The sequence below is a fragment of the Leptonotus elevatus genome, chromosome 15, assembly GCF_054856555.1.
Source record: "Leptonotus elevatus isolate MCC_2025b chromosome 15, RoL_Lele_1.0, whole genome shotgun sequence".
NCBI lineage: Eukaryota > Metazoa > Chordata > Actinopteri > Syngnathiformes > Syngnathidae > Leptonotus > Leptonotus elevatus.
The window spans coordinates 4,033,936-4,056,594 of NC_141253.1; the positions used below are offsets into that span (position 1 = coordinate 4,033,936).

The 22,659-nt window shown below is 43.0% G+C and overlaps 4 protein-coding genes across 8 annotated transcripts; 3 read left to right on the forward strand and 1 right to left on the reverse strand.

The window, feature by feature from the left end:
- Positions 1-335: 335 nt before the first annotated feature.
- On the forward strand, positions 336-3,777 carry LOC147161628 (lysosomal membrane ascorbate-dependent ferrireductase CYB561A3-like). Of its 2 annotated transcripts, XM_086097317.1 has the most exons (6): positions 336-636; positions 1,383-1,770; positions 2,642-2,850; positions 3,136-3,290; positions 3,388-3,550; positions 3,631-3,777. In XM_086097317.1, exons 2-6 carry the CDS (start codon positions 1,584-1,586, stop codon positions 3,655-3,657), a joined length of 741 nt encoding a protein of 246 aa, XP_085953443.1. In that variant the 5' UTR covers positions 336-636; positions 1,383-1,583; the 3' UTR covers positions 3,658-3,777. The 2 variants fall into 2 exon arrangements, with proteins under 2 accessions (XP_085953443.1, XP_085953442.1); XM_086097316.1 differs by lacking the exon at positions 336-636 and having other exon boundaries at positions 648-1,770.
- A 459-nt stretch (positions 3,778-4,236) lies between these two features.
- Positions 4,237-10,279, forward strand: trappc13 (trafficking protein particle complex subunit 13). Of its 2 annotated transcripts, XM_086097314.1 has the most exons (13): positions 4,237-4,376; positions 4,877-4,945; positions 5,097-5,196; positions 5,687-5,771; positions 5,850-5,977; positions 6,525-6,597; positions 6,750-6,794; positions 6,890-6,907; positions 7,963-8,096; positions 8,226-8,424; positions 9,486-9,586; positions 9,669-9,816; positions 10,012-10,279. In XM_086097314.1, the coding sequence occupies exons 1-13, from the start codon at positions 4,331-4,333 to the stop codon at positions 10,102-10,104; spliced, it is 1,239 nt and encodes a 412-aa protein (XP_085953440.1). In that variant the 5' UTR covers positions 4,237-4,330; the 3' UTR covers positions 10,105-10,279. The 2 variants fall into 2 exon arrangements, with proteins under 2 accessions (XP_085953440.1, XP_085953441.1); XM_086097315.1 differs by lacking the exon at positions 6,890-6,907.
- A 484-nt stretch (positions 10,280-10,763) lies between these two features.
- sgtb (small glutamine rich tetratricopeptide repeat co-chaperone beta) lies at positions 10,764-15,738 on the reverse strand. 3 transcript variants are annotated; one of them, XM_086096997.1, is made up of 12 exons: positions 15,691-15,738; positions 13,877-13,982; positions 13,704-13,807; positions 13,355-13,430; positions 13,141-13,240; positions 12,975-13,079; positions 12,710-12,848; positions 12,323-12,385; positions 12,209-12,246; positions 12,045-12,128; positions 11,674-11,793; positions 10,764-11,588 (listed from the first exon to the last, which is right to left on the reverse strand). In XM_086096997.1, exons 2-11 carry the CDS (start codon positions 13,974-13,976, stop codon positions 11,682-11,684), a joined length of 921 nt encoding a protein of 306 aa, XP_085953123.1. In that variant the 5' UTR covers positions 13,977-13,982; positions 15,691-15,738; the 3' UTR covers positions 10,764-11,588; positions 11,674-11,681. The 3 variants fall into 3 exon arrangements, with proteins under 3 accessions (XP_085953123.1, XP_085953125.1, XP_085953124.1); XM_086096999.1 differs by lacking the exon at positions 15,691-15,738 and adding an exon at positions 14,802-14,916; XM_086096998.1 differs by lacking the exon at positions 15,691-15,738 and adding an exon at positions 14,052-14,072.
- nln (neurolysin (metallopeptidase M3 family)) lies at positions 14,842-21,779 on the forward strand. The gene is given in 14 exon segments (XM_086096990.1): positions 14,842-15,097; positions 16,018-16,253; positions 16,387-16,535; positions 16,609-16,713; positions 17,562-17,664; positions 17,762-17,925; positions 18,035-18,170; positions 18,734-19,100; positions 19,913-19,953; positions 19,956-20,116; positions 20,801-20,987; positions 21,064-21,201; positions 21,275-21,411; positions 21,492-21,779. Coding segments are annotated over 14 exon segments (2,118 nt in total). The 5' UTR covers positions 14,842-15,053; the 3' UTR covers positions 21,642-21,779.
- The last annotated feature ends 880 nt before the right edge of the window (positions 21,780-22,659 follow it).

Here is a 22,659-nt window from a genome sequence, read left to right on the forward strand (position 1 = left end):
ATATGAAACTAGTCAAAAGAAAAAAAAGGTAAACAGTTTTGGGCTCTTGCGTGATTAGCTAAGCGCCCCATGTCCATCATGACAGGATGCACAAAAAATCCAAAAAGAAGCAAGACTGCGAAACACATGGCCGGCCATTTTGGTTTGAAGCTGACTTTACTTACTCCAAGAATTGTACCTGAACAAATTACTTCTGATAAAAGCTTCATAAAAGATAACGAGCGTGTCTCCTGCTCTTTTTGTGGTCAGAGGCTGTCATTGTTCAGGCGGTCCTAATCTCTGGGGGGGGGGGGGGGGGAATAAATAATCTTTACTGTCACTAGTGCTGTGGGAGCTTCGCTCCAGTTCCCACTGGAGAAGTCAGATGACAAGCAGCCTCGTGATTCTTTTTTTGCAGGGAAAAGGCGAGGCTACTTAGCTGATTAGCTACAGGAATTTATGTTTGATGTCAGAGAGAAACTGTTATTATAATAATTATAGAATGGAAAGCAGATAAATTGTTGTGGTTCACACAGCTGACTATGAAACTATTGGAACCTCGTCAGTCCGGGTAGAAGAAACAGTACCTAGTCGAAGACAGTGGAAAATTGTACCTGGTCAGCCAAGGAACTCAAAACCGTACCTGGGTCCAACAAGGTACTCTTTCTTTTACCTGGTCAGCCAAAAAATGACAAATGGCAAACAAAAATCAGGACCTGATCAGCCAAAAGTGTGAGATACCGAGTAGCCAAGGTGCAAGAAAAAGTAGGCTACATGGTCTGTATATAAATAGTACATAGTCTGTAGAGCTAACAGAAAATCTACCTGATAGACATATAGCATCTTATAGCCAAGTTAGCTACTAGAAACAGTACTTGGTCAGTCAAGGTGCTAGAAAAAGTCTATTGTCAGTTTGCATGCATCGTTAAAGGGGATTAAAAAAAATATTAGCGCTGAAGCTAGTTTGCTCTGTGAGCTAACATGTTAGGCTATTGTGTATTTTAGAGCGTGTAAAAAGCTAGCACGTGTGTTTTACAGTGTGCAAAATCATTAGCGTTAGTTTTGCGTGCCATAAAGACACAAAAACGCATTAGTTAGCTCTGAGCTAACACGTGTTTGTAAAGACTAAAAAAATATATCATTAGTGTGATACTTTATATGTTCGCTATGAGCTATTGTGTGCCTTTAGAGTTTGGTAGTTAACGCCAAAATAAAATGCTAAAAATCTTAATTTGCTGTCTATGAGTGAGCCTGTGTCTTGAGGGAAGCATTTATACCCAAAAAATATTAGCATTGTCGTTAATTTGCTTAGTATGAACAAGAATGTGTCATTTGTGGTGGCTAATTTGCCCACTGAGCATTAACAAACAAACAAAAACATTAGCATTACTGCTAATTTGCAGCTATATGACTCAGCATGTCGTTCAAGAATGAAAACACTGGCAAAAATCAATCAGGAAGTATGACATGACGATGCGAAAGCGTCCTCCCTCCTGACCGCATGTCACGTCTTCTGTTGGACATTTTATGGGTCCGAGACAATCCTTTGGCCGCGCCACAATCGCAGAGTCCGAGCAAGAAGGTAGTGGACTGGACACTTTTCGATGGGGTCGTTAACGTCTTTCTACATGTCCTGCTGTTTGTGCGTCAACTTGGGCCTCCTGTGCGTGGTCTTGGTCGTCTTTTGGAACTGGCGTTGGCATGGCGGATTCGCCTGGGATGGAACCGAGGCCCAGTTCAACTGGCATCCCGTCCTCATGATCAGCGGACTGCTGGTCATCTATGGTCTCGGTGAGTCACGACTGTCCAGTGAATGGCATTTAGAGTTCATACAGAGTGACAATTTAGGTACCAATATTTTTGAAGATATATATATTTTTGAATAAAATTATTTAAAAAAATGTTTTTATTTAATTTTAATTACAAATATTTTTTTAAATAAATCATTTCTAATTCAATAAAGATAAATGTAATTTGAATACTAATTTCATTTTAGTAGTACTCTATGGTTACAGGGTTGCAAACCAATGCTAATAATAAGGATTTTGCTCAGAAGTACATGCTAGCTGGGTTAGCAGCTATGCTAATGGGTCAGATGTATAATAAATACTTCTTCTTTTCTTTTTAAAGAGGTTTCAAAGCAGGGTTGTGTGAACATTGAGAGACAACTTCAGAGCACAATTTAGTACTATACAAAACAATATGTTTTATAGCAGACATCTGTTAACAAAATCATGCCCCAAAAAGCTGATTTGAAAATGTGTTAGCTGGTCATGAAGTTGTCAATTGGGCATTTTGAATAATATGTAGGTATCATTTTTATTACAGTTTCAGTTACATACTCTCTATATCTACATGCTATATCTACATTAGATACTATGCTGTATATATATATCCTGTAACTTTCTGTTTTTGTTGTTTTTTGCATGGATTTTCTGAAATTTCATTGAGGTTGAACAGAAAATGTCCTCCAATTCTGGACTGACCCATAAAGCGACAACCAAATGGTCACTCGATTTTTATTATTATTATTTATCTAACTCACGTTATCAAAAATTTGTGTCAATATATAGACGTCCCATTTTTTCATTGGCCCACTGACATGAAAATTAATTCCGCCTAGCAACATTCCTCCTTACTATAATGTCTTCTTTCGCCGCAGCCGCCGTTCTGTTCCGAGTGCCTTGGGGGTGGTCTCAGAAGAAGCTCGCATGGAAACTGGCCCACGCAGGACTGATGCTGGCCGCTCTGATGCTCGCTGTCGTCGGCCTGCACGCCGCATTCGACGTGCACCGCAGCTTGAACATCCCCTCAATGTACTCCCTGCACAGCTGGGTGGGAATGTGCGCGGTGGTGACGTTTGCGTGGCAGGTAGAAATACGCTGACTTGGCGAATTGACTTTTAAAGCATGTTTTCTTGTTTTTTGCCTTGAGTTGTGAGCAAAAAATCTGACTTGAAAATTTGATTCAGCTTCAGATATTTGACTCTGCCACTAGATGGCAGCAGCAAATTTGTAGTTCGTCTGTTGTGTTTTGTACTCTTATTTTCTGTTTTGTTTTTTAAATTCAGATAATTTCATCATTTTATCTATAGGAAAATAACCTTTTTAAGAGAGTCATCATTCTGTGGGCGTAAATTATCCTCTTAATCCACAGTGGTTCCTGGGCCTGGTCGGCTTCTTGCTGCCCTGTTCTGCGCCGCGGTTGGGCGGCGCCCTGAAGGGGATCCACGTGTGGACGGGACAAGCGGTGCTGATGCTCAGTTTGGCCGCCTGCATCAGCGGGATCAACGAACAGCTCTTCTTTGCACTGTAAAATCGAAAATTATTTAAAGTGATAAAATAATAACAATAATTTCAAATGCTGATGATCAATCTAACATTTTTTTTAATCTTTGTTGTTTGTTAGCGACGGCGTGTTAGCAAAAGCTTACAGCTCCCTGCCTGCAGAGGCGCTGTTGGCCAACACGCTGGGCGTCCTGATCGTGGCGTTCAGTATTGTTGTGTTCGGAATTCTGTCCAAAGCCGATTGGCGACGTCCCAACGCCAACACCAACGATGAAGCCACTCCGGTGAGAAGGACTTTCCCCTCATTGAATGTTACCAGTCAAAGAAAATGTATCATTTTTATATTTGTATTTGTTGTTTTCAGATTTTGCTGAGAGAGGAAGCTATTTAAGGACCACAATATAATGTGACAGAAAACGCATTAACACTTGTCCTATTAAGATATGCCATTTATTCACGCAGCATGCATTGATTTGTTACACTTTATGATTCCTGTCTTAATAAACAATACTCTGTCCTAAATGACTGTTTATTGTATTATTTATTCATTTTGAAATGTTATTTTCATGAATTTAGCATTTTTAAAAATATTTCATTATTTTATTTATTCTTTGTTTTACTTTTTATTTGTAATTGTATTTATAATAGCTTATATTATTATTATTATTATTATTATTATTGTTGTTGTTGTTGTTGTAGTAGTAGCAGCAGTAGTAATAGTAGTAGTAGCTAAGTTGCCTAAAAATTGTGAAATAGTAGCTAAGTAGTAGGTTAATAATTAATGTATTAATTTATTAAATTAATTAATTTAATTAATCACTGTGTTAAATTAAATTAACTACAATATATATTATTTCCTATTATAAGATTATTATTATTAGTAAAACGATAAGGGTGTTGTTGTCGTAGTATTCTCTTGGCTCCTGTTGGTAGCAGCAGCGTACGCTCCACCACCACCATCGAAGAAGAAGACACGTACATCCGGTCACGTGGGTCCGCCTGCTGTCACAACAGTTAGCTTCTCCCGGGGCTAGCGTCCCCTAATAAAAGCTGATTGTGTCAAAATGGATGTAAGTCAGGCCAAACAGGAACATCTACTCGCATTAAAAGGTACTTTGCAACTCATTTAGCACGTTAAATATGCACATTCCATGCGGGAATTTAGCTAAAAACGCTGTAGAAGAAGACCGGTCTTACTCCATGCTGCTAGCTGCTAATTCGGCTAACGTCATTTTTTACTATCATTACCACAATATTTTTACTTCATTGATATTATACGGGTACATTTATGGTTGTATTACAACATGTTTTTCATTTTATGTGTGTACTATGTTGTGTCGATAATTTAACATGACAGAAAGTCGAATGTTTTAGCCTCGTCGGTAGCCATAGTTATTAACAATAGCGTCCTCTAGAAAAATAAGTTATTACGCATCCATTTCATATTGCGCTTATCATTAGGGTACCTCTGGACTGTTCTCCAGCCAATGACAGGGCACCTATAGATAAACGATTGACTGATTACTCCCAATATCCGTACTGTATGTGCCCTGGCACGGATACAATAACAACAGTAAAATAAAAATGTCTTTGCTTTTGTTGTTTTTCAGTAATGCGACTAACAAAACCAACTCTGTTTACCAACCTGCCAGTGACATGTGAAGAGCGAGACCTACCAGGTCATCATTACACCTTCTTTGACACATGTGCATGCAATTTTGGTCATATCACAACATTTGACAGCTAATACAAGGGAAAACGCACCCACCCCAAAAAAATCCAGTTTGTTCCTCAAGTACCTTACGTTCCCGCCGTGGTTTGCACCCGCAGGCGACCTGTTCTCTCGCCTAATGCGAGACGACCCGTCCACCATCAAGGGCGCTGAGACGCTAATGCTGGGCGAGATGCTGACGCTGCCACAGAACTTTGGGTGAGTCGTCTGACCATTTCCTTTTATAAAATAATTTGGATTTAAAAAAAATATATTTTCACAAATAATTGAATTGTATTTTGTTTGTTAATTTTGATAATTTATATTCTCATTTTTTAATTATTGTTTAAAAAAATATTTTAATTACATTTCAGTTTAACTTTATTGCATTCATCCCTTTTATTTGTCATTGCATTTTTATTTATTTTTATTGTATATGTAGCCATTTATTAAAAAAATATAATAATGTTAATTTTATTTTAATATAACACATTTTTTAAATTGTATTTAATATATCCTAATTTTAATTTAGTTTAGTGTTAGAAAAATGTAAAAATATATGTTAAGTCAAACATATTTTTATTGTATACTTATTATTATTGTAATTACTTTAATTATATTATTATTTTATTTCCATTGGATTTATATGGAAATATACATTTTTCATGAAAAATGTCTCTTTCTGAATTTTCCTTTCACCTACCGGCAGTAACATCTTCCTGGGTGAGACTTTCTCCAGTTACATCAGTGTGCACAACGACAGCAGTCAGGTGGTCAAGGATATTCTGGTTAAGGTAAACCAGCGGCAAGAATGGTTAAGACAAAGCGAGCGCCTCACTAACCTTCTCTCGGTGCCCTGCGCACCTCCACAGGCTGACTTGCAGACCAGCTCGCAAAGACTCAACCTGTCGGCGTCCAACTCGGCCGTGGCCGAACTCAAACCCGAGTGCTGCATTGATGATGTCATCCACCATGAAGTCAAAGAAATCGGAACACACATGTGAGTCCCTCCTTGGGCTGGGCCAGATGACCTTAAAAATAAAAGGGAAGATTTTTTTTTTCCACAAATATCCAATTTACCATTTTTATTGTATTTGTATTTATTTATCAATTTTTTTCTCCTTGTGCAAAAAAATTATGCCAATTATGTATGAAAACGCAATCCTTAATACATTAGGTATGGCATCGTCTATAGCTTTGTAATGTCCTTTGCTACCTCCTAGAGGACTGGAGTGGAACAGTTTTGAAATGTTAAAGGGTCAGCATTGATATTTTTTTCTTTATCACAATCCTGTTTTATATTATTTGTTTTGTTTCGTGGAAAACTCTTATTGGAAATTTATCCCAGTTTTTCCAATAATTTTGGGGGCTTACATTTTTTCTTTTTTTCACTTTCCATTATTTTATTTTTTTAAGTAATATATATAATATATATGTGTGTACGCCAAATTCTATTATGTGTCCGGGGGATGTGCTTGTGTCGTTTCTACACTAGGTTGTTGTTGCATGTGCGCGTGTCAAATGTTGACCTTTTTGTTTTGTTGCAGCCTAGTGTGCGCCGTGAGCTACACGACACAGTACGGAGAGAAGCTCTACTTCCGCAAATTCTTCAAATTCCAGGTGAGGCAGTTCAATTAGCGCGTCCTCGAGACATGTCATAAGCGCTCGCCAAAAGCGCCCAACGAGGACCCCTCGTTCGCTACACGTGGTCTTTGTCTTTGCTCCGCCGGCGAGCGATGGAGACGTTCAGCCTGCATTCTCTCTTCAATCAGGTCCTCAAGCCCCTTGACGTCAAGACAAAGTTCTACAACGCCGAGGTACATTCCCCATCGCGTTAGCCCATTCGCTAGTTAGTCCACATCGATTTTGGCATGTGTTCATTTTGTCCTTTTATGTTCATTTTCTCCATTAGAGCGACCTCAGTTCTGTGGTAAATCGCTTTCCTTTTTCTGTTCTCATCGCCTGTCTTCTTCACGCCGCCTGCAGGTGCACGCAAACAACAACAATGGTGACATTTGTAGGACTCTGCTATTATTATTATTGTTATTTTCATATGTATTTACTTTTTTATTATCAATTGAAGTAACTGGGAGCTGGTTATAAAGAGCATATATTTGGAATGCTTTTCATTGTTGTTGCTTGCGCACACCTCCTTCGTCACACTTCTTTTTGCACGGGGTGTTTGTGTGTCTGCCTGTGTGTGCATCTGTGTATGATTGCGGGCGAGAGTGTGGCCTTGTGTGTCTGTGTGTTTTAGTCACGTGTGCAAGTGTGGTACGTCTATGTGCGTGTGCGTCTGTTGATGAATATAAAATCACCTGGTTAAGCAATATGCTCAAAATGATTGCAATTCTGATGACGAAAACAATAAAAAAGTGTGTGAAGAAAGGGTTGGGGCCAGACTCGGGCTTTTGCATGGACCGTCATGGCGGTGGCAACTGGTGGCATGAGCTAATGAGCTATTGCTAATGAGCTAATCTTTGCTGGCTGAGAAGTTTGGCATTCAAATGCTGCTTTTGACCACAAATGTAAAAATTGCACATAATAATAATAAAAATGTTACTGGGAAATTCTCATATTAGCAGACAGCATACTTATAGCAACAAATGATTCATTTACATTGTCAGGAAATAGACATCGATTTTAGCCTGAGTTCTTTGTGGCCATCAGAGCTAGTGGAAAATGGTTACTTTGTTCCCCATCACAAAACACGAAAACTTACCAACTAAAGAAAAGTAAGTAATGCTTCATTTCCCTAATGGGATTTATAACGTATCATTCAATCTATCCATTGAGCTATCTAGCCAATTCTCACCATCTCATCTATTCATCCATCATAAATGTATCCATCAATCAATCATTGGGGGGGTAATCATCTCTTACATCAATGCAATGATTAGAGGTAACAGGGCAGGCAAGTTTAGGATTTCGATGGGGAGACTCCGCCTCCCCGTAACCGTCTCCCCGCCGCCCTCCCCGCCACAGACGGACGAGGTGTTCCTGGAGGCCCAGATTCAGAACATCACCACGTCGCCCATGTTCATGGAGAAGGTGTCGCTCGAGCCGTCCATGATGTACAACGTGACCGAGCTCAACACCGTCACGCACCAAGACCACGGGTAATGCTAATTTTAGCTCGCCGATCAATTGGGTTTTCCATTGAATTGCTAGCATTAAGCTAGCGATGTACCTAAATCAACTTAAGTTACATCAACAAAGTATTTGTACTTGGCTCCTTTTCTCCTTAGGGTGTCGACGTTTGGCAAGATGTCGTACCTGCAGCCCATGGACACGCGCCAGTACCTCTACTGCCTGACGCCCAAGGCCGAGTACGCCGAGAAGGCCGGCGTCATCAAGGGCGTCACCGTCATCGGGAAGCTGGACATCGTGTGGAAGACCAACTTGGGGGAGAGGGGACGCCTGCAGACCAGCCAGCTGCAGAGGATGGTACTCCCCAATTGCCCCCCACCCAAACCCAAAAGCTAGATGATTCATCTCAGAGGGGTTTATCCTAATAAAAATCTACAACTCTGTATTTAATGTAAATACCTCTCATATAGCATATTAACATATTAAATCCTTTGTGTATTCACCTTAATTGACCAACCAATTTAATTGGCCAATATTACGCTTTAAAAAAATAGCCCAAAACATTTTTCACATTACAACATAAATAACGACAATCAACCATTTCTCCCCCCAAAAACAAATCAGCCGATTTTTGCCATTTTTTTTCCTCGGTTGTAAAGGTAAAAAAAAAATATTAAAGCATAACATGTTGGAAAACAGTCAAATGTTCAGCCTAGAATTCATATTTTTAATTGTATATATTGCTATATTCTAAATAATCGGCCAATTATCAGAATTGTATTCTGCCAAATATGGGAGACTTGACAAGTTGTCATTGGACTCAAAACATCCATATCAGTATGCACCTAATGTGACACATTTACATACATCATATTTAATATCCATAATTGTCATATTTAATATCTATATACATCTAATTTACCATATGAACATAACGTGAAAATCTGTGAGTAATTGACATACCTTCTGAAAAGGTTTGTAATTGTCTATAGATGCCACAAGATGGCAGCAAAGCTTGTTTGTATATTTATTTTTATTATTATAGTAGACAAGGCATGACTAAATGGAGCACGTCCTCACAGCTCAACATAGTTTTTGACACCAGGTTGCCACCAGAGGGCATCTAAACAATACCTTTAGATTTAGGTTTTTATATCTTTAATTTATTTGTGTTTATTTATTTATTCCGTGTATAATGGAGGATAGGTTTGGCCCAAAACTCCTTATAGAATGCTACCACAAATATGTGGGGGTTGGGTCACCATAGCTTATAGCCATATTTACACCCTCATATGGCATATGTTTACATCATAATTCCACTCAAGTATCATATTTACATCATTTTGAATGAAAACTTATGTTTGTATAATGTTCGTAGATTACCGTCTGTCTAATTGCATACTGAACGTGTGTGACAGGCGCCGGGCTACGGAGACATCCGCCTGTCCATGGAGGTCATTCCCGACACGGTCAACCTGGAAGAACCTTTTGACATCAGATGTAAGATCACCAACTGCAGGTAAGGAAGCAACAGCTCGTGTGCATTTGTTTATTATTATTATTTTTTTTAAATGTGCTTTGATGAATTTAAAATCATCTAGCGAAAGGACCATGGACCTTCTTGTGGACATGATCAACACGTCGTCTGTCCACTGGTGCGGCGTTTCCGGCCGAGCTCTTGGCAAGCTGAGCCCCGGGGCGTCGCTCTCGCTGCCCCTCACGCTACTGGCGTCCGTCCAAGGTCTTCAGGTACCGTGCTACTAGTATGCAAAGCCATTTGAATCATTGAGTCTGCTCGTGTGTGACACACATCTACAAGCTGTGCCTGTAAAAAAGTAACATAGTCGTTCTACTAGTGCGCTGAATTATCTTTAGTGGCTTCAAAGAGAGGACCTTAAAGCGGACATCAAGAATATGGAAAACTTTTTGTTTTGTTTGTTTCAGAGTATTTCCGGTCTGAGGCTTACAGACTCGTTCCTGAAGCGCACGTACGAGTACGACGACGTGGCCCAAGTGTGCGTGGTTTGTCCATCCTAGCGACTTTTTAACTTCTTTTTTTTTTTTTTTTATCCAGCTTTACACCGGACCATTGGTGCACCTCACACTGCACACTGTGTTTTAATGCTCATTCAAATGGTTGTGAATATTGAAAGGATTTGCAAATAATGTGAATATGTGTTAATAAACTTGCCGAATCGCGGAGATGTTTAAACGCAATTGGTAAGAGTCCTATGTAAATGCTAACTTCATTCGCTTACTAATGAAAAACATTTTGTCAGCCTATTAGCGTAATTGCAGAAGTTATTTTTTAATATTTGTTCAAAATTGATTTGTTTTTTCCCCCCCAACTGCGTTATTACGCTAACAATTAGCATGTTTGTATGTACCTACTCACTATTAATGAGTTTGCCAGCGGAAAAAAAAAACAGATGCTACCGGGTACTAGAAATAGTATGATGATAGCAAGTAGGTACCATTTCCAGTCTCTGGTAGTACCTGCGTTGCCAATGGAAACACAGAAACTATCAAGTACTAGAAATTCTAGAAATGGTACATAATTAGAATTTTTTTGTAACATTAACTTAACATTTTGCTACTGGGGTAACAAAATGTTCTTAACGAATGATGTGTGGGGGGGTTGGTGGCTAAAAAGTAATTTAAAAAATCTAAACAATATTACAAACGATGACAAAAGATTTAGATTTCATGTCATTTTATTTTTGGAGTCATTGGAAGGAAGCGTCTTCCTGGCCCAGCAGAGCTGATTTGAGCTGCTGAAAACTACAGTGGGCTAACACCATCTTTTGGCATGTCCATTTTTCAGACAAGCGCAGAAATGAATCTTATAGAAAAACGCGAACGTTCAAGTTAATACTGGTCTAAATCAAAAGTTTATTTCTAATTTTGACCTCAAGGGGGGCAGCCGACTACTGCGGTCACAGTGCATTTGCATGTTAGCCTAAAAGTGAATCACATTGATCATAAAATAGTGATAGATTTGGCAAAGATTTGAACTTTGATCTCTTTTGCACTAAACGTTTGGCGACAGCCACAATTTTAAATCACTTTCCCACAAAATGGAGCTAGCCCACTCTTGTCCTCGGTGGCTCATTTGTTTTATAAAGCTTCTGATGCCAAATACCAGTTTGAAAGCATGCAGGAGGAGCAACCTTACACTTAAACAACATTACACAAATAAAGATTTTAAGTTATACGAGTTATATATGATCATAATTAATAGTTATTATATAGTGGCGCTAAAGTGCAATGACAATGTCACAATGCAGGCGTGTCAGTCACGTGACTAAAAAGCAACAGTGGACATCACGTGACGCAGTGGCACCTTGACTTACGAGAACAATTTGTCGTTTTACTGGCATCTCAAATTTTGGCTTGCAAAAGTGGGGAGAGAAAAAATCCACAGGTCAAAGTGCCAGTGCCCTCATGTCGGGTCTTTCTCACAGCTGTCAATCAGCTCAGGGAGTCCAGCCTGGGAGAGTTGGCTCAGTTTGGTGAGGCGACTGTAATTTTGGAGATAGGGAGGAGCGTTTTTTTTATTTTTTTTTATTAAAGCAGAAGGTGCGGGCATCAAACGCAAACACCCACCTGAGGCATCACGAGTGCTCCTCTGCGCTGCCGCTGAACGATCGACTCCGGATGTGATTCCGCAACTGCTCGATGAGCTCGGGGTTCTGCTGCTGGATCTGCTGGGCAAACTGCTGCCCCCTGGTGGAAAACAAAAGTCGGTAACGTGCAAGGTCATGTTTACGTCTGCCTTTCAATTGGCAACAGCAGATTATTATATAATATTGACAAAATAAAGGTAAGGGAAGTACCAGTACTTGGTACTTTCATTATCTTTGTCTCATGCTGCAATGTGTTAATGTCGGCCCCTATTTGGTTGTACCTGATTTCGCAGCCAATGGAAAAGTAGCAAGTAGACATGACAGTGAGCAAAAGCGTAAACTTGTACTTACGCTTCAATCAAACTGGAAATGTCAGTCAATCCTCCCACTCCGGCGGCAGGTCCTCCCACCGCGTTGGCCATCATTCCCGACATTCTGACGAGGGTGACGAGGAGGTGAGATGCTAAAAGCTAAGCTAATCTCAAAGCTGACACATAGATGGCGCCGATACTCACAGCTGCTGCACTTGCTGGTTCTGCACCACACTGGCTGCCTGTCGACATAGGAAATGTTTTTGCAACTGATTGCTTTGTGGCAACGATGACCATATAAGGAAGCGCTGCGCTTACCATGCTGATGAAGGCGGGGTTGTTGATTAAACTGGCCATGTCGAATCCCAAACCGGCGGCCATCTGCATTGTAACACGGGACATGACTAAATAGTAGTTGTATTTTATGACTTAATTTAAAAGTGTTTCTTTACAATGTATTTGTTATTTTATGAAATTAAATTTAAAAAAAATATTTCACTATATTTACTAGTATTTCATATTCATGCAATTTTACATAGATATTTAAATTTTATCTATACATTGCCATTGATTTCCATTTTTGTTTAGAATTTTTACAACTCCTGTATATGCGTGAGTCAACTAAGCAGCTGTGTCGCGAGTGTGGCTGCCGCAGTCTCGTTTCTTTCTCGTCAGGCCCGGTGTTTTGTGTCGTCTTGCACTCACGGGACTGCTGGCTTCCTTCTGCTTCTGCTCGGCCACCTTCAGGTTGGACTTGTACGTGTCGTTGTCCGGGTCCAGCACCAGCGCCTTCTTGAAGTAAGAAATGGCCTCGGGGTATTTGTTCATGGCCGTTAGCGCCAGGCTGCGAGCGCAGAGCATAAAAAGCACGGTTCACTTTTTATATATATTTTTTATGTTGTTCATGTTTTATCATTTCATTTTATCATGGGTTTTTTGGGGGGGGGCATTTAATTTTTCACAGATTTACCCCATCCTGCCGTACGCTTTACTGTAGCCGGGATCGATCCTGATGGCTCGCTCGCAGTCGCCCGTCGCCTCCGTGTAGTCGCCCAGCTTACTGTAAGCAGCCGCCCTGCGCAACCACAGCATTAGCCTCACCTAGCAATAGCGTGACCGTAGCGTGCGGGTATTACCTGTTGCAGTAATAGACGGCGTTCCTCAGGTCCAGGTCTATGGCCTTGGTGTAGCACTCCACTGCGCATCGGTAGTTCTCCTCCTTCATGTGATTGTTCCCTGAAAACATACGACTGTGTTACATTGGCCCATATGTTATCATATCCAGATACAAGCAGACCAATCATGTTGTGACACAAGTCGACCAATCAAATGGTATCTTATCTCTGTCACCTTCGTTCTTTAGCTGCTCGGCTCGTTCGGCATCTTCGGGCGGAGGAGTGGTCGCCGGTAAACTCAGGTTGTCATTCTGAGGGAAATATGATGACAAATGATTGGTCAGCCAGTAATGGCATCAAAGACACATTCAGTGTCATTTTTTTTTTGCGTGGTTATTTATGTGCTATTTTCTATATAATTTTTAAGACATCAAAGATACATGTAGAAAGATTCCCCCCCCCCCACTGGTGTCCAAAATAAGACTGATGAATGGTAACCATAATGTTCCATATCAAAGACACATCCATGGCGATGTTTATTTTTTTTTGTATCTACAACATTCCGAAACAAAATCGACGCTCACCTTTAGAAGCGAGTTGAGGAAGACCTCCATGAGAGGTTGCGGCGCCGCCAGGTGGCAGTCGCTAGCGTTGATCTTAAAGGTGGTCTCCAGACACTGGATGGCAACTGCGGCAAAAGTGGGATGTTCATACTAGTTCTGACCAACATAACATCTGACGCCAGGCGTCCAAGTACCTTCCAGGCTCTCCTGCTCGTCGGAATTCAACGTGCCGCCGTGCGTCTGATCCCGTAGGAACTGTACGATAGAAAACGCCAGGCGCTTCTCCACCGCCATGTTTGCCTACAAACACATACATTTGAATACAATTTTAGTACAGTGATAACTTGACTTGCGAGTACCTGAACTTACTAGCTTTTCGAGTTTGACTTCCAACATGGCGGGCGCTTTCAGAGCTGCGTGATGTCATAGCAAAACGATTTATTACATCATTAGTTCAATGACGTATTGTTAGCCTAATAGTATAGCTACCTCAATCATTTTGAACTGCCACAATAGCAATAAAAAATACAAACGTGCTTGGGAAAAATTGTGGCGGGTTTCTTTGTCATTGAACATTTGTGTAGCCTAAGTCTTCCATGTCATGTAATCTGCAAATGTTGAATCGAGGCAACTGAACTTTTGTTTGTTGAATTTGTTGGGTGATTGTCTGAATCAATCTTATACATTAATACAATTCAATCTAATAGCTACCACGATTACTCAACAATCAACCGAGCAGTTAGTTATGGAGATAGAGGTCCCTCGGTGCGTGATGACGTCACTGGTAGCAGGTACAAACACAATGCACGCGGGAAAGACGGTCACGTGCGTCTCACATTCACACCCGCCTCCATCCTCCTCCCGACGATTGTCGATACACTGGTTGTGACGTCACCGCGCCGAATGTTATTTTACGGTTTAAGCACAATTCTTGTTTGGAGGCACGTGAGCGTAACAGAAATGGCTAAAGTGGGCGTCTCTGCCTCAAACGAGTTCTATTCTTGACGACGCGATGATCACGTGACGAAAAAGGAATGCATGAAAGCAAATACAAAAATAAATGAATGCCAGTATGGTTGCTGAAATTCCGTCAAAAGGTGCATAACGGCATCCTCTTACCTGAGCCGCGGCCGCTTATAACAGTCGCCGCCGTCACTCAAGCACGGGACAGCTCAAGCTAGCCTGGTCCTCCCCTGCGCATGCGCAAATGCAGGGCTGATACCGGAAGTGACAGAAAAAGAGAGAGAGATGGAGCGTTTGATTGACAAGCTGCCACTGTTACCCGGACAACAGTAGTCTTCTGTTTCATTTTCTCTCTCTCTTGCTCGCTCGCTCGCTCTTTTTTTCTTCATCTTTTCAGTAAAGTGCGTCATGTTTACGTCACGAGCCGCGACGGCCTGGCGCGTTCTCGGCAAGTATGAATCACACGTGCACGCGCCACGATTTCAATTTGTCACATAAACATTTCTTCTTACCACAACATGATGCACGACGCGCGTTCGCGCACAGTACACAATACATACCGTGATACTGAACTGAACACAAACACACTACACAAGACAAACTACTAAGCAAAGTTAGCACATTACACAACACAAATTCCACTACACACAACGTAACACAGTAACGACTTAATCTACACTACATAACACACAGCCTTAACTAACTTGGGTTGGGGTTTCTAAGTAGGGTTTTTAATTAGGGTTAGTGTTTCAAAGTACATAACATACACGACCATATTACACAACACACCTACTACCTTACTCACAACACAAAAACTAAACACAATCACACACACTACACAACACGCTTACTTATCCAACTCACGTACACGACGTGACAAATTGAACACAACACAACTCACCGGGTAACACATAACATACACTAGTAGAAACCACACACGGACTCACAGAGGCATTGAATGACACACTAGCACTAGCTAGTGATCTTGAGGTTATGAGGTGTGTTATGTAGTGTGTAAGGTAGTCTTAGTGTGTAGTACACTCACTGCATGCCGTCGCCCCCTCCCCTTTCTCTTCCCTCTCTCCCTTTCTGAGCAGCAAGGCCAAACCTCTTGTTTCAGACACGTGAATAAGAGAGAGCGAGTAGGAAGAGAGAGAGAGAGAGAGAGAGAGAGAGAGAGAGAGAGAGAGAGAGAGAGGGGAAATGACATTGTTCACTTCAAAGAGTCGGCTCTTTGTACCGGCTCGTTCGCAAATGACCCATCACTAGTCGCCGCTTAGCACGGAAAGAATCCCAAGCGCGACGTCCCAGAATGTGTCGCCCGCGAGCAACACAAACTTATGCCATCTGAACGTCTTGTCACTCTTTGCAGAGACCCCGTGTGGAGAATGACCATCATGAACGGCGCGTCGCTGCGTCCCGCGCGGGAATACGCTCACAGTACCCCGCTGAGGTGGGACCGGTCGCCGGAGGACATTCGGTCAGAGAGCGAGCGATTGGTCAACAGTGTGAAGGAGGTCTACGATGAGATTGGACGCCTGCGCGTGGACGCCGTCGGTGTTGAGAACACGCTGAGGGCGCTCGCCGACGTCAAGATGGATTATGCGGGTGAGGCCCGCACACGCTACATTAATGTCCTGCTACCTTAGCATGTCAGCCAAGCAAATCGAACATGATATGCACAACGCTGCATCACACACCAAACGTTTGCTGTGTTCCAAGTGTTCCTTGTCGTCTGCAGTGCGCCGTCACGCTCTGGACTTTCCGCAGTACGTGAGCCCGTGTCGGGCCGTGCGGTCGGCCAGCGTCGAGGCCGACAGGCGTCTGTGCGACTTGGACGTGGAGCTGAGCATGAGGGACGACGTCTTCCTCAGAATCGCCGCGTTGCAGGTAGTCTCCCACGCGATCCGTCGTGCTGCGTCACGTCTCGTTGGCGCGCGTCAAGTGACGTTCCTGCGGGCAGAAGAAGCTTCCGGCAAACGTCTCGGCGGAGGAAAAACGCTTCTTGGAGAGACTGGTGTCGTCGGGTCGGAGGAACGGACTGCATCTGTCTGCAGATACGAGAGAGGTGATGCCTGATTACGTACTAGTTCTGATCAAAACTGGCTTGAAACCCTACTTTGAAACCCTAACCCAGGTTTAAACCCCTACCTTGAAATCACAACTTCTAACCCTGCCTTAAAATCCCAATTGGAAACCCTAAACTTGGGTTGAAATCAACTCAAGATTTGAAACCTTAATCCCTGTTTAAAGCCCTAAACCTTACCTACGCTCTAATTTGAAATCCCAAACCTGACTTGAAACCTTAAAACCCAAATTCCAGGCTTGTAACTGTAACTCAGAAACCCTCGTTTGAAACCGTGAGACATCTTTAATTGAAAACCGCAACCCTCACTTAAAAGCCTAATTTGAAAACCTATCCCTAACTTGAAACCCTAACTCTGACCTCAAACCCCAATTTGCAATTTTAATACCAATTTGAAACTCTAATAATGACTTCAAACCCCGCGTTCAAATGCTGAAACCCTCATTTGAAAGCCTAACCCAGGCATGACACCCAATTTTGAAATTCTAACCCTGCTATCAAACCCTGTCCTAAAATCGTGAACTAAAACCACAACCCTGTCTTGAAACCCTCATTTGAAACCCTAAATCAGTCTTGGAACCGTAATTTATCATTGTAACCCAAATTTAAAATCCTAACCCAGGGTTAAAACCATAACCCGCTTGAAACTCTTTACCCGATTTTAGAGCCCTACTTATGAATCCCCAACCCTTGCCCACAGTTGAATCCCTGATCCTTGCTTGAAACCCGACATCCTAACCTTTGTTTGAAACCACAACCCTGACCTGAAATCTGAACACTCTTGAAGGCCAACTTTGAAACCCTAACCAACTTTTTTTTACCATCCAAAGAAAATCAAAAGAAAGTCCAAGCTGATCTCTGAACTCTCCATCGAGTTCAACAAGAACCTGAACGAGGACAACACGTTCCTGCTCTTCTCAGAGAAGCAGCTGGGTCGGTACACACACACACACAAACACACGCGCACACAAACACACACGCATTCATGGCACCTCGACTACACCCCCCCCAACCCCCCCTTCCCGCCAAGACGGCATGGCCGAGAGCTTCCTGTCGGGTCTGGATGTGGACGAGGCGTCGGGCCTGTACAAGGTGACTCTGGCCTATCCACACTATTTCCCCGTCATGAAACGTTGCCGCCACCCCGAGACGCGGCGGAAGATGGAGACGGCCTTTCACAGCAGGTGCAAAGAGGTAAAGGGGGGGGGGGGGGGCGACGTCACGGCAACATGAGACCCCCCCTCCTCCCTCCCCCCTCCCCCCTCCTCCAAGCCCAGCTGGCGACATGTGAATTGTGTGGCAGGCGAACACGCTGATCCTGGAGCGTTTGGTGGCGCTGCGTGCCAAGGTGGCGGCTCTGCTGGGCTTCAGCTGCCACGCCGACTACGTGCTGGAGGTCAACGTGGCCAAGAACGCCACCAACGTTGACGCCTTCCTAAGTAACTTCCTACCAAATCCACTTGGTAACCCGACCCTAAAACCACATTTTTAATCTTACTTGAAACCACAATTTGAAACCCTAACAGTCTTGAAACCCTCATTTTAAGCCCTCTATCTGCCTTGAAACCACAATTTGAAACCCTAACCCTGATTTGAGAAACAAATCCTTGTTTGAAACCCCCCTAGGAACCCCAACATTGACTTCAAACCCAAATTTGAAACAGCAGCAATTTAGAAATTATAACCCTGGATTTGAAACCCTAGTTGCAAATCCCAAACATTTACTTTGAAACCCTAACAAGAATCCTAAAACCCTAACTCTTATTTGAAACCCTAACACTGACTTGAGACACTAATTGTTACCCTACTACTTGCAAACAAAAACTTTACATTGAAACCCTAATTGCAACCCCTAAACATTCTTTGAAACCTTAACAAGATTCCTAAAACCCTAACCGAAACCTTATCTTGAACCCTCGCTTGGAAACTTGAGCCCTCTAATCCTTGTTTTGAAAGCCCTACCCCCATCTGATGTAAAACAACTAATTCCGCTCCATCAAAGATGCTCTCCAGAAGATTCTGGAGCCGGTCGGCGCGCAGGAGCGGCAGTACATGCTGGCGCTGAAAAAGCACGAGTGCCTGTCGAGCGGCCGGCGCTTCGACGGGCGCCTGAACGCGTGGGACCTGCCCTTCTACATGGCCCTGGTGGAGCGCCGCAAGTTCGCCGTGGACAAGGACAAACTGCTGGAGTACTTCCCGCTGGACGCCGTCACCGAGGGCCTCATGGGGATCTACCAGGACCTGCTGGGGCTGCGCTTCAGCCGGGTGCGGGCGCCGCCCGTGTGGCACCGGGACGTTCGGGTCTACGTTGCCCACGACGGCGACACCGGCGAGGAGATGGGCCGCTTCTACCTGGACCTGCACCCAAGGTGAGACCTCAAGCCGATCCAGTTCCTACACAAAGGGGTTTTGTCTCCGTGAAAGCCCTAACCCTGCCTTAACACCCTCGTTTGTAACTCTAACCTGGACTTGAAACACTAAACTCTTGTTTGAAACCCTAACCCAGGCTTGAAACGCTCATTTCAAACCCTATGAACTGAAAACTCTCATTTGAAACCTTAACACTGGCCTGGATACCTTACTTTGAAACCCTGACCCTTGTCTTGAAACCCCTGACCCAGGCTTCAACTTAACCCGAGTTGAAACACTTACAGAGACTTCAAATCCTAACTTGAAACCGTAACACTGGCTTTAAAACCGTAATTTGAAACTTCAAATTCTTCAAACTTCAAAGCTTTTAAAACCCTCATTTGAATGCCCAACCACGGCGTCAAACTCTAACCTTGGCTTGAGCACCGAACTTCAAACCTTAACCCTTGACATTAAACTCTCATTTGAAACCTTATCCCTTGTTTGAAACCCTCACCCTGGATTTAAATTCCTCATTTGAAACTCTACCTTCAAACCCTAACCCAGGCTTTTAAACCTGAACTCAAATTCCAAACTCTGGCTTAAAACCCAAACCGTACTTAAGGTTGAAACCCTAACGCTGATTTGAAACCAATTCGCCTCGTTTGAAACCATAACCCAGCCTTGAAACCCTTATTTGAAAAAAAAAAAAACTTTAAACCCTAACCCAGGATTCAAACCCGAACTTAAAACCCTGCCTAAACAAGTACAATTGTTTTTTAACAAGTAAAATTAAGTTTGTTATGTGACTTAGTTCCATTTCCACCGCCAGGGAAGGGAAGTACGGCCACGCTGCGTGCTTCCCCCTGCAACCCGATGCGAGGGCCCCGAAGGGGGGCGACGCCTCCCGGTGGCCGCTTTGGTGGCCAACTTCACCAGACCGGCCGGGCGGGGTCTGCCCTCGCTGCTGCAGCACCACGAGGTGGAGACGTACTTTCACGAGTTTGGGCACGTCATGCACGAGATCTGCTCCAAGGCGAGTCAAGACGCGTACGTTATCTTAAATAAAATACTCAATTGTATTTATTTACGAAAAAATTGGTTATGAAAGGTTGTTGAAGGTCTTTGATGTTTACACGCACGCACACACACAAAACAAACAAATGTAAGTTACGTCTCGGGGCTAACTGAGATTGTTACGAAACTCATATTTGATATTTACATAATCGCATATCTTTAAGTTTGTTGAAGGTTGAATGATTGTATTGAATTTGATTTGTGCTGTCACTATCGAATATTTTTATAATCAATGACTCTATAGATTATTCAATCGACTCATCTGATTCATTTTAATTAAAGTGTGTTACAAAAGTTTCCTGATTGGTGTTTATTTCATACTTTGTATTCGTAAAGTGATTTAAAAAAAATAAAAATAAAATAAAAAAAAAGGGGGGGGGTGACGTTTTACTGTGTTACCGGTTCGGTCATTGTAAAAACAGATGTTTGCAAAAGCCGTTATTTTTGATTAAACACAGAAGATAATCAGTCTTCTTTCATGCAGGACTACAGAAATCCGTGAACAATTACTGTTGATATGCTGAAATCAGAGGATTTGGACAATTTTAAATTAAAAAAAAAAGGCAAATAGTTGTTGATTAATTTGATCATAATCAATCGATCCATTTGAACAGCTCTCAATTGTATTTGACGCCTTGAGCAGGCGACCTTTTCGGAATTCAGCGGCACGCTGGTGGAAACGGACTTTGCGGAGGTTCCGTCCCAGGTGCTGGAGAACTGGGTGTGGGAGAAGGAGCCGCTGAGGAGGATGTCGCGCCACTACAAGGACGGCTCCGCCATCCCGGAGGCGCTGCTCGACAAGCTCATCGCGTCGCGGGTGGCCAACACGGGTCGGAAAAACCTTACCCGGTTTTGGCAAACGTGGGATCACAACGCCACAAAGTCACGTCTCCGCTGTGTTTTCAGGGCTGACGAACCTGCGGCAGGTGGTCCTGAGCAAGGTGGACCAGTTGCTGCACATCGGAGCCGCCGCCGCCGCCGCCGACTCGGCCTCGGTGTACGCTCAACTATGCCAGGACATCCTGGGAGTTCCCGCCACAGAAGGTCATCGCTGGAGAATTCCATTAAGTGTGAACGTATAACAGATTGTGATTATTTCTACCGAATGTGATGGCAGGCACCAACATGCTGGCCAGCTTCGGCCACCTGGCGGGAGGATACGACGGGCAGTACTACAGCTACCTGTGGAGCGAGGTCTATTCCATGGACATCTATTTCAGCCGTTTTAAAAAGGAAGGAATCTTCAATCCTAAAGTGGGCGGTCCCAATCCGAAGCATTCGCACGCTAAAGACGATGATGAATAGCTTCATTCATCGCCCGCTTGTCAAAACAGGTGGGGAAAGAGTACCGACGGGTCATCCTGGAGGCGGGAGGCTCGGCGGACGGCGCGGACTTGCTGAAACGCTTCCTGGGCCGAGCGCCGCGCCAGGACGCCTTCCTCCGCTGCAAGGGACTGACGGGCCCCTCGGACGCCCAATTGTGATGCATCCTGGGAATATTTTCAAGATTCACCCAAATGTGTTTCTTGATTACTTCTTTAATGTGTGTGTGTGTGTACTTTTGTATGATTTTTTTTTTGTAGTGTGCTCTTTTTAAACATGCTTCTCAATTCTAACTTCTACATACGTTTACATCAGATTTTTTTTTTAAATAATGTTTGAATAATAATAGTAATAATAATGCAAAGGTTGTGAGATCAAGTCCGGGCTTCGGCCTTCCTGGGTGGAGTTTGCATGTTCTCCCCGTGCTTGCGTGGGTTTTCTCCGGGTACTCCGGTTTCCTCCCACATTCCAAAAACATGCATGGCAGGTGAATTGGACACTCCAAATTGTCCATAGGTGTGATTGTGAGTATGGTTGTTCGTCTCTGTGTGCCCTGCGATTGGCTGGCAACCAGTTCAGGGTGTACCCCGCCTACTGCCCGAAGCCAGCTGGGATAGGCTCCAGCAACCCCCGCGACCCTTGTGAGGACAAGCGGTACAGAAAATGGATGGATGGATGAATAATAATAATAAAATAAAACAAGAGACATAATGGTTTGTGTTGAGCACATGGGCCACCCTGACATGTCTTGAATGCACAGAGAAAAAGTTGCTGTGCTCATGAAATCAGACGTCATTACGAGATTTTGGAGTATGCAAAGTACCCGGGAGATGGAATACAGTAAAAAAAAAAAAAAAGACTTGTTGCAGTCTAGACACACCCAGACTATATGTCCAGAGGTCTCCACATACATTTTTGAGAACCATGCTCTAGATTGTCATACGTTTTTAACCTTTCAACCTCTGAAAAAAGGGGTCATTGAGGTCGCCTGCGAGCGATAAATCGTCCGTTAGTGGGCGCCATTTGCATTCCAAATGCTTGTCGGTGACGAGTCGACACAAAATATAAAAACATGTAAATAGTTTATTGTCCGCAAGGGTAATTAGTTTAACAACTAAATTATTCCGTTTCTTTGCATATTTGATTTTATTCTATTTTGTAGATCCTTCCGATTAAAAC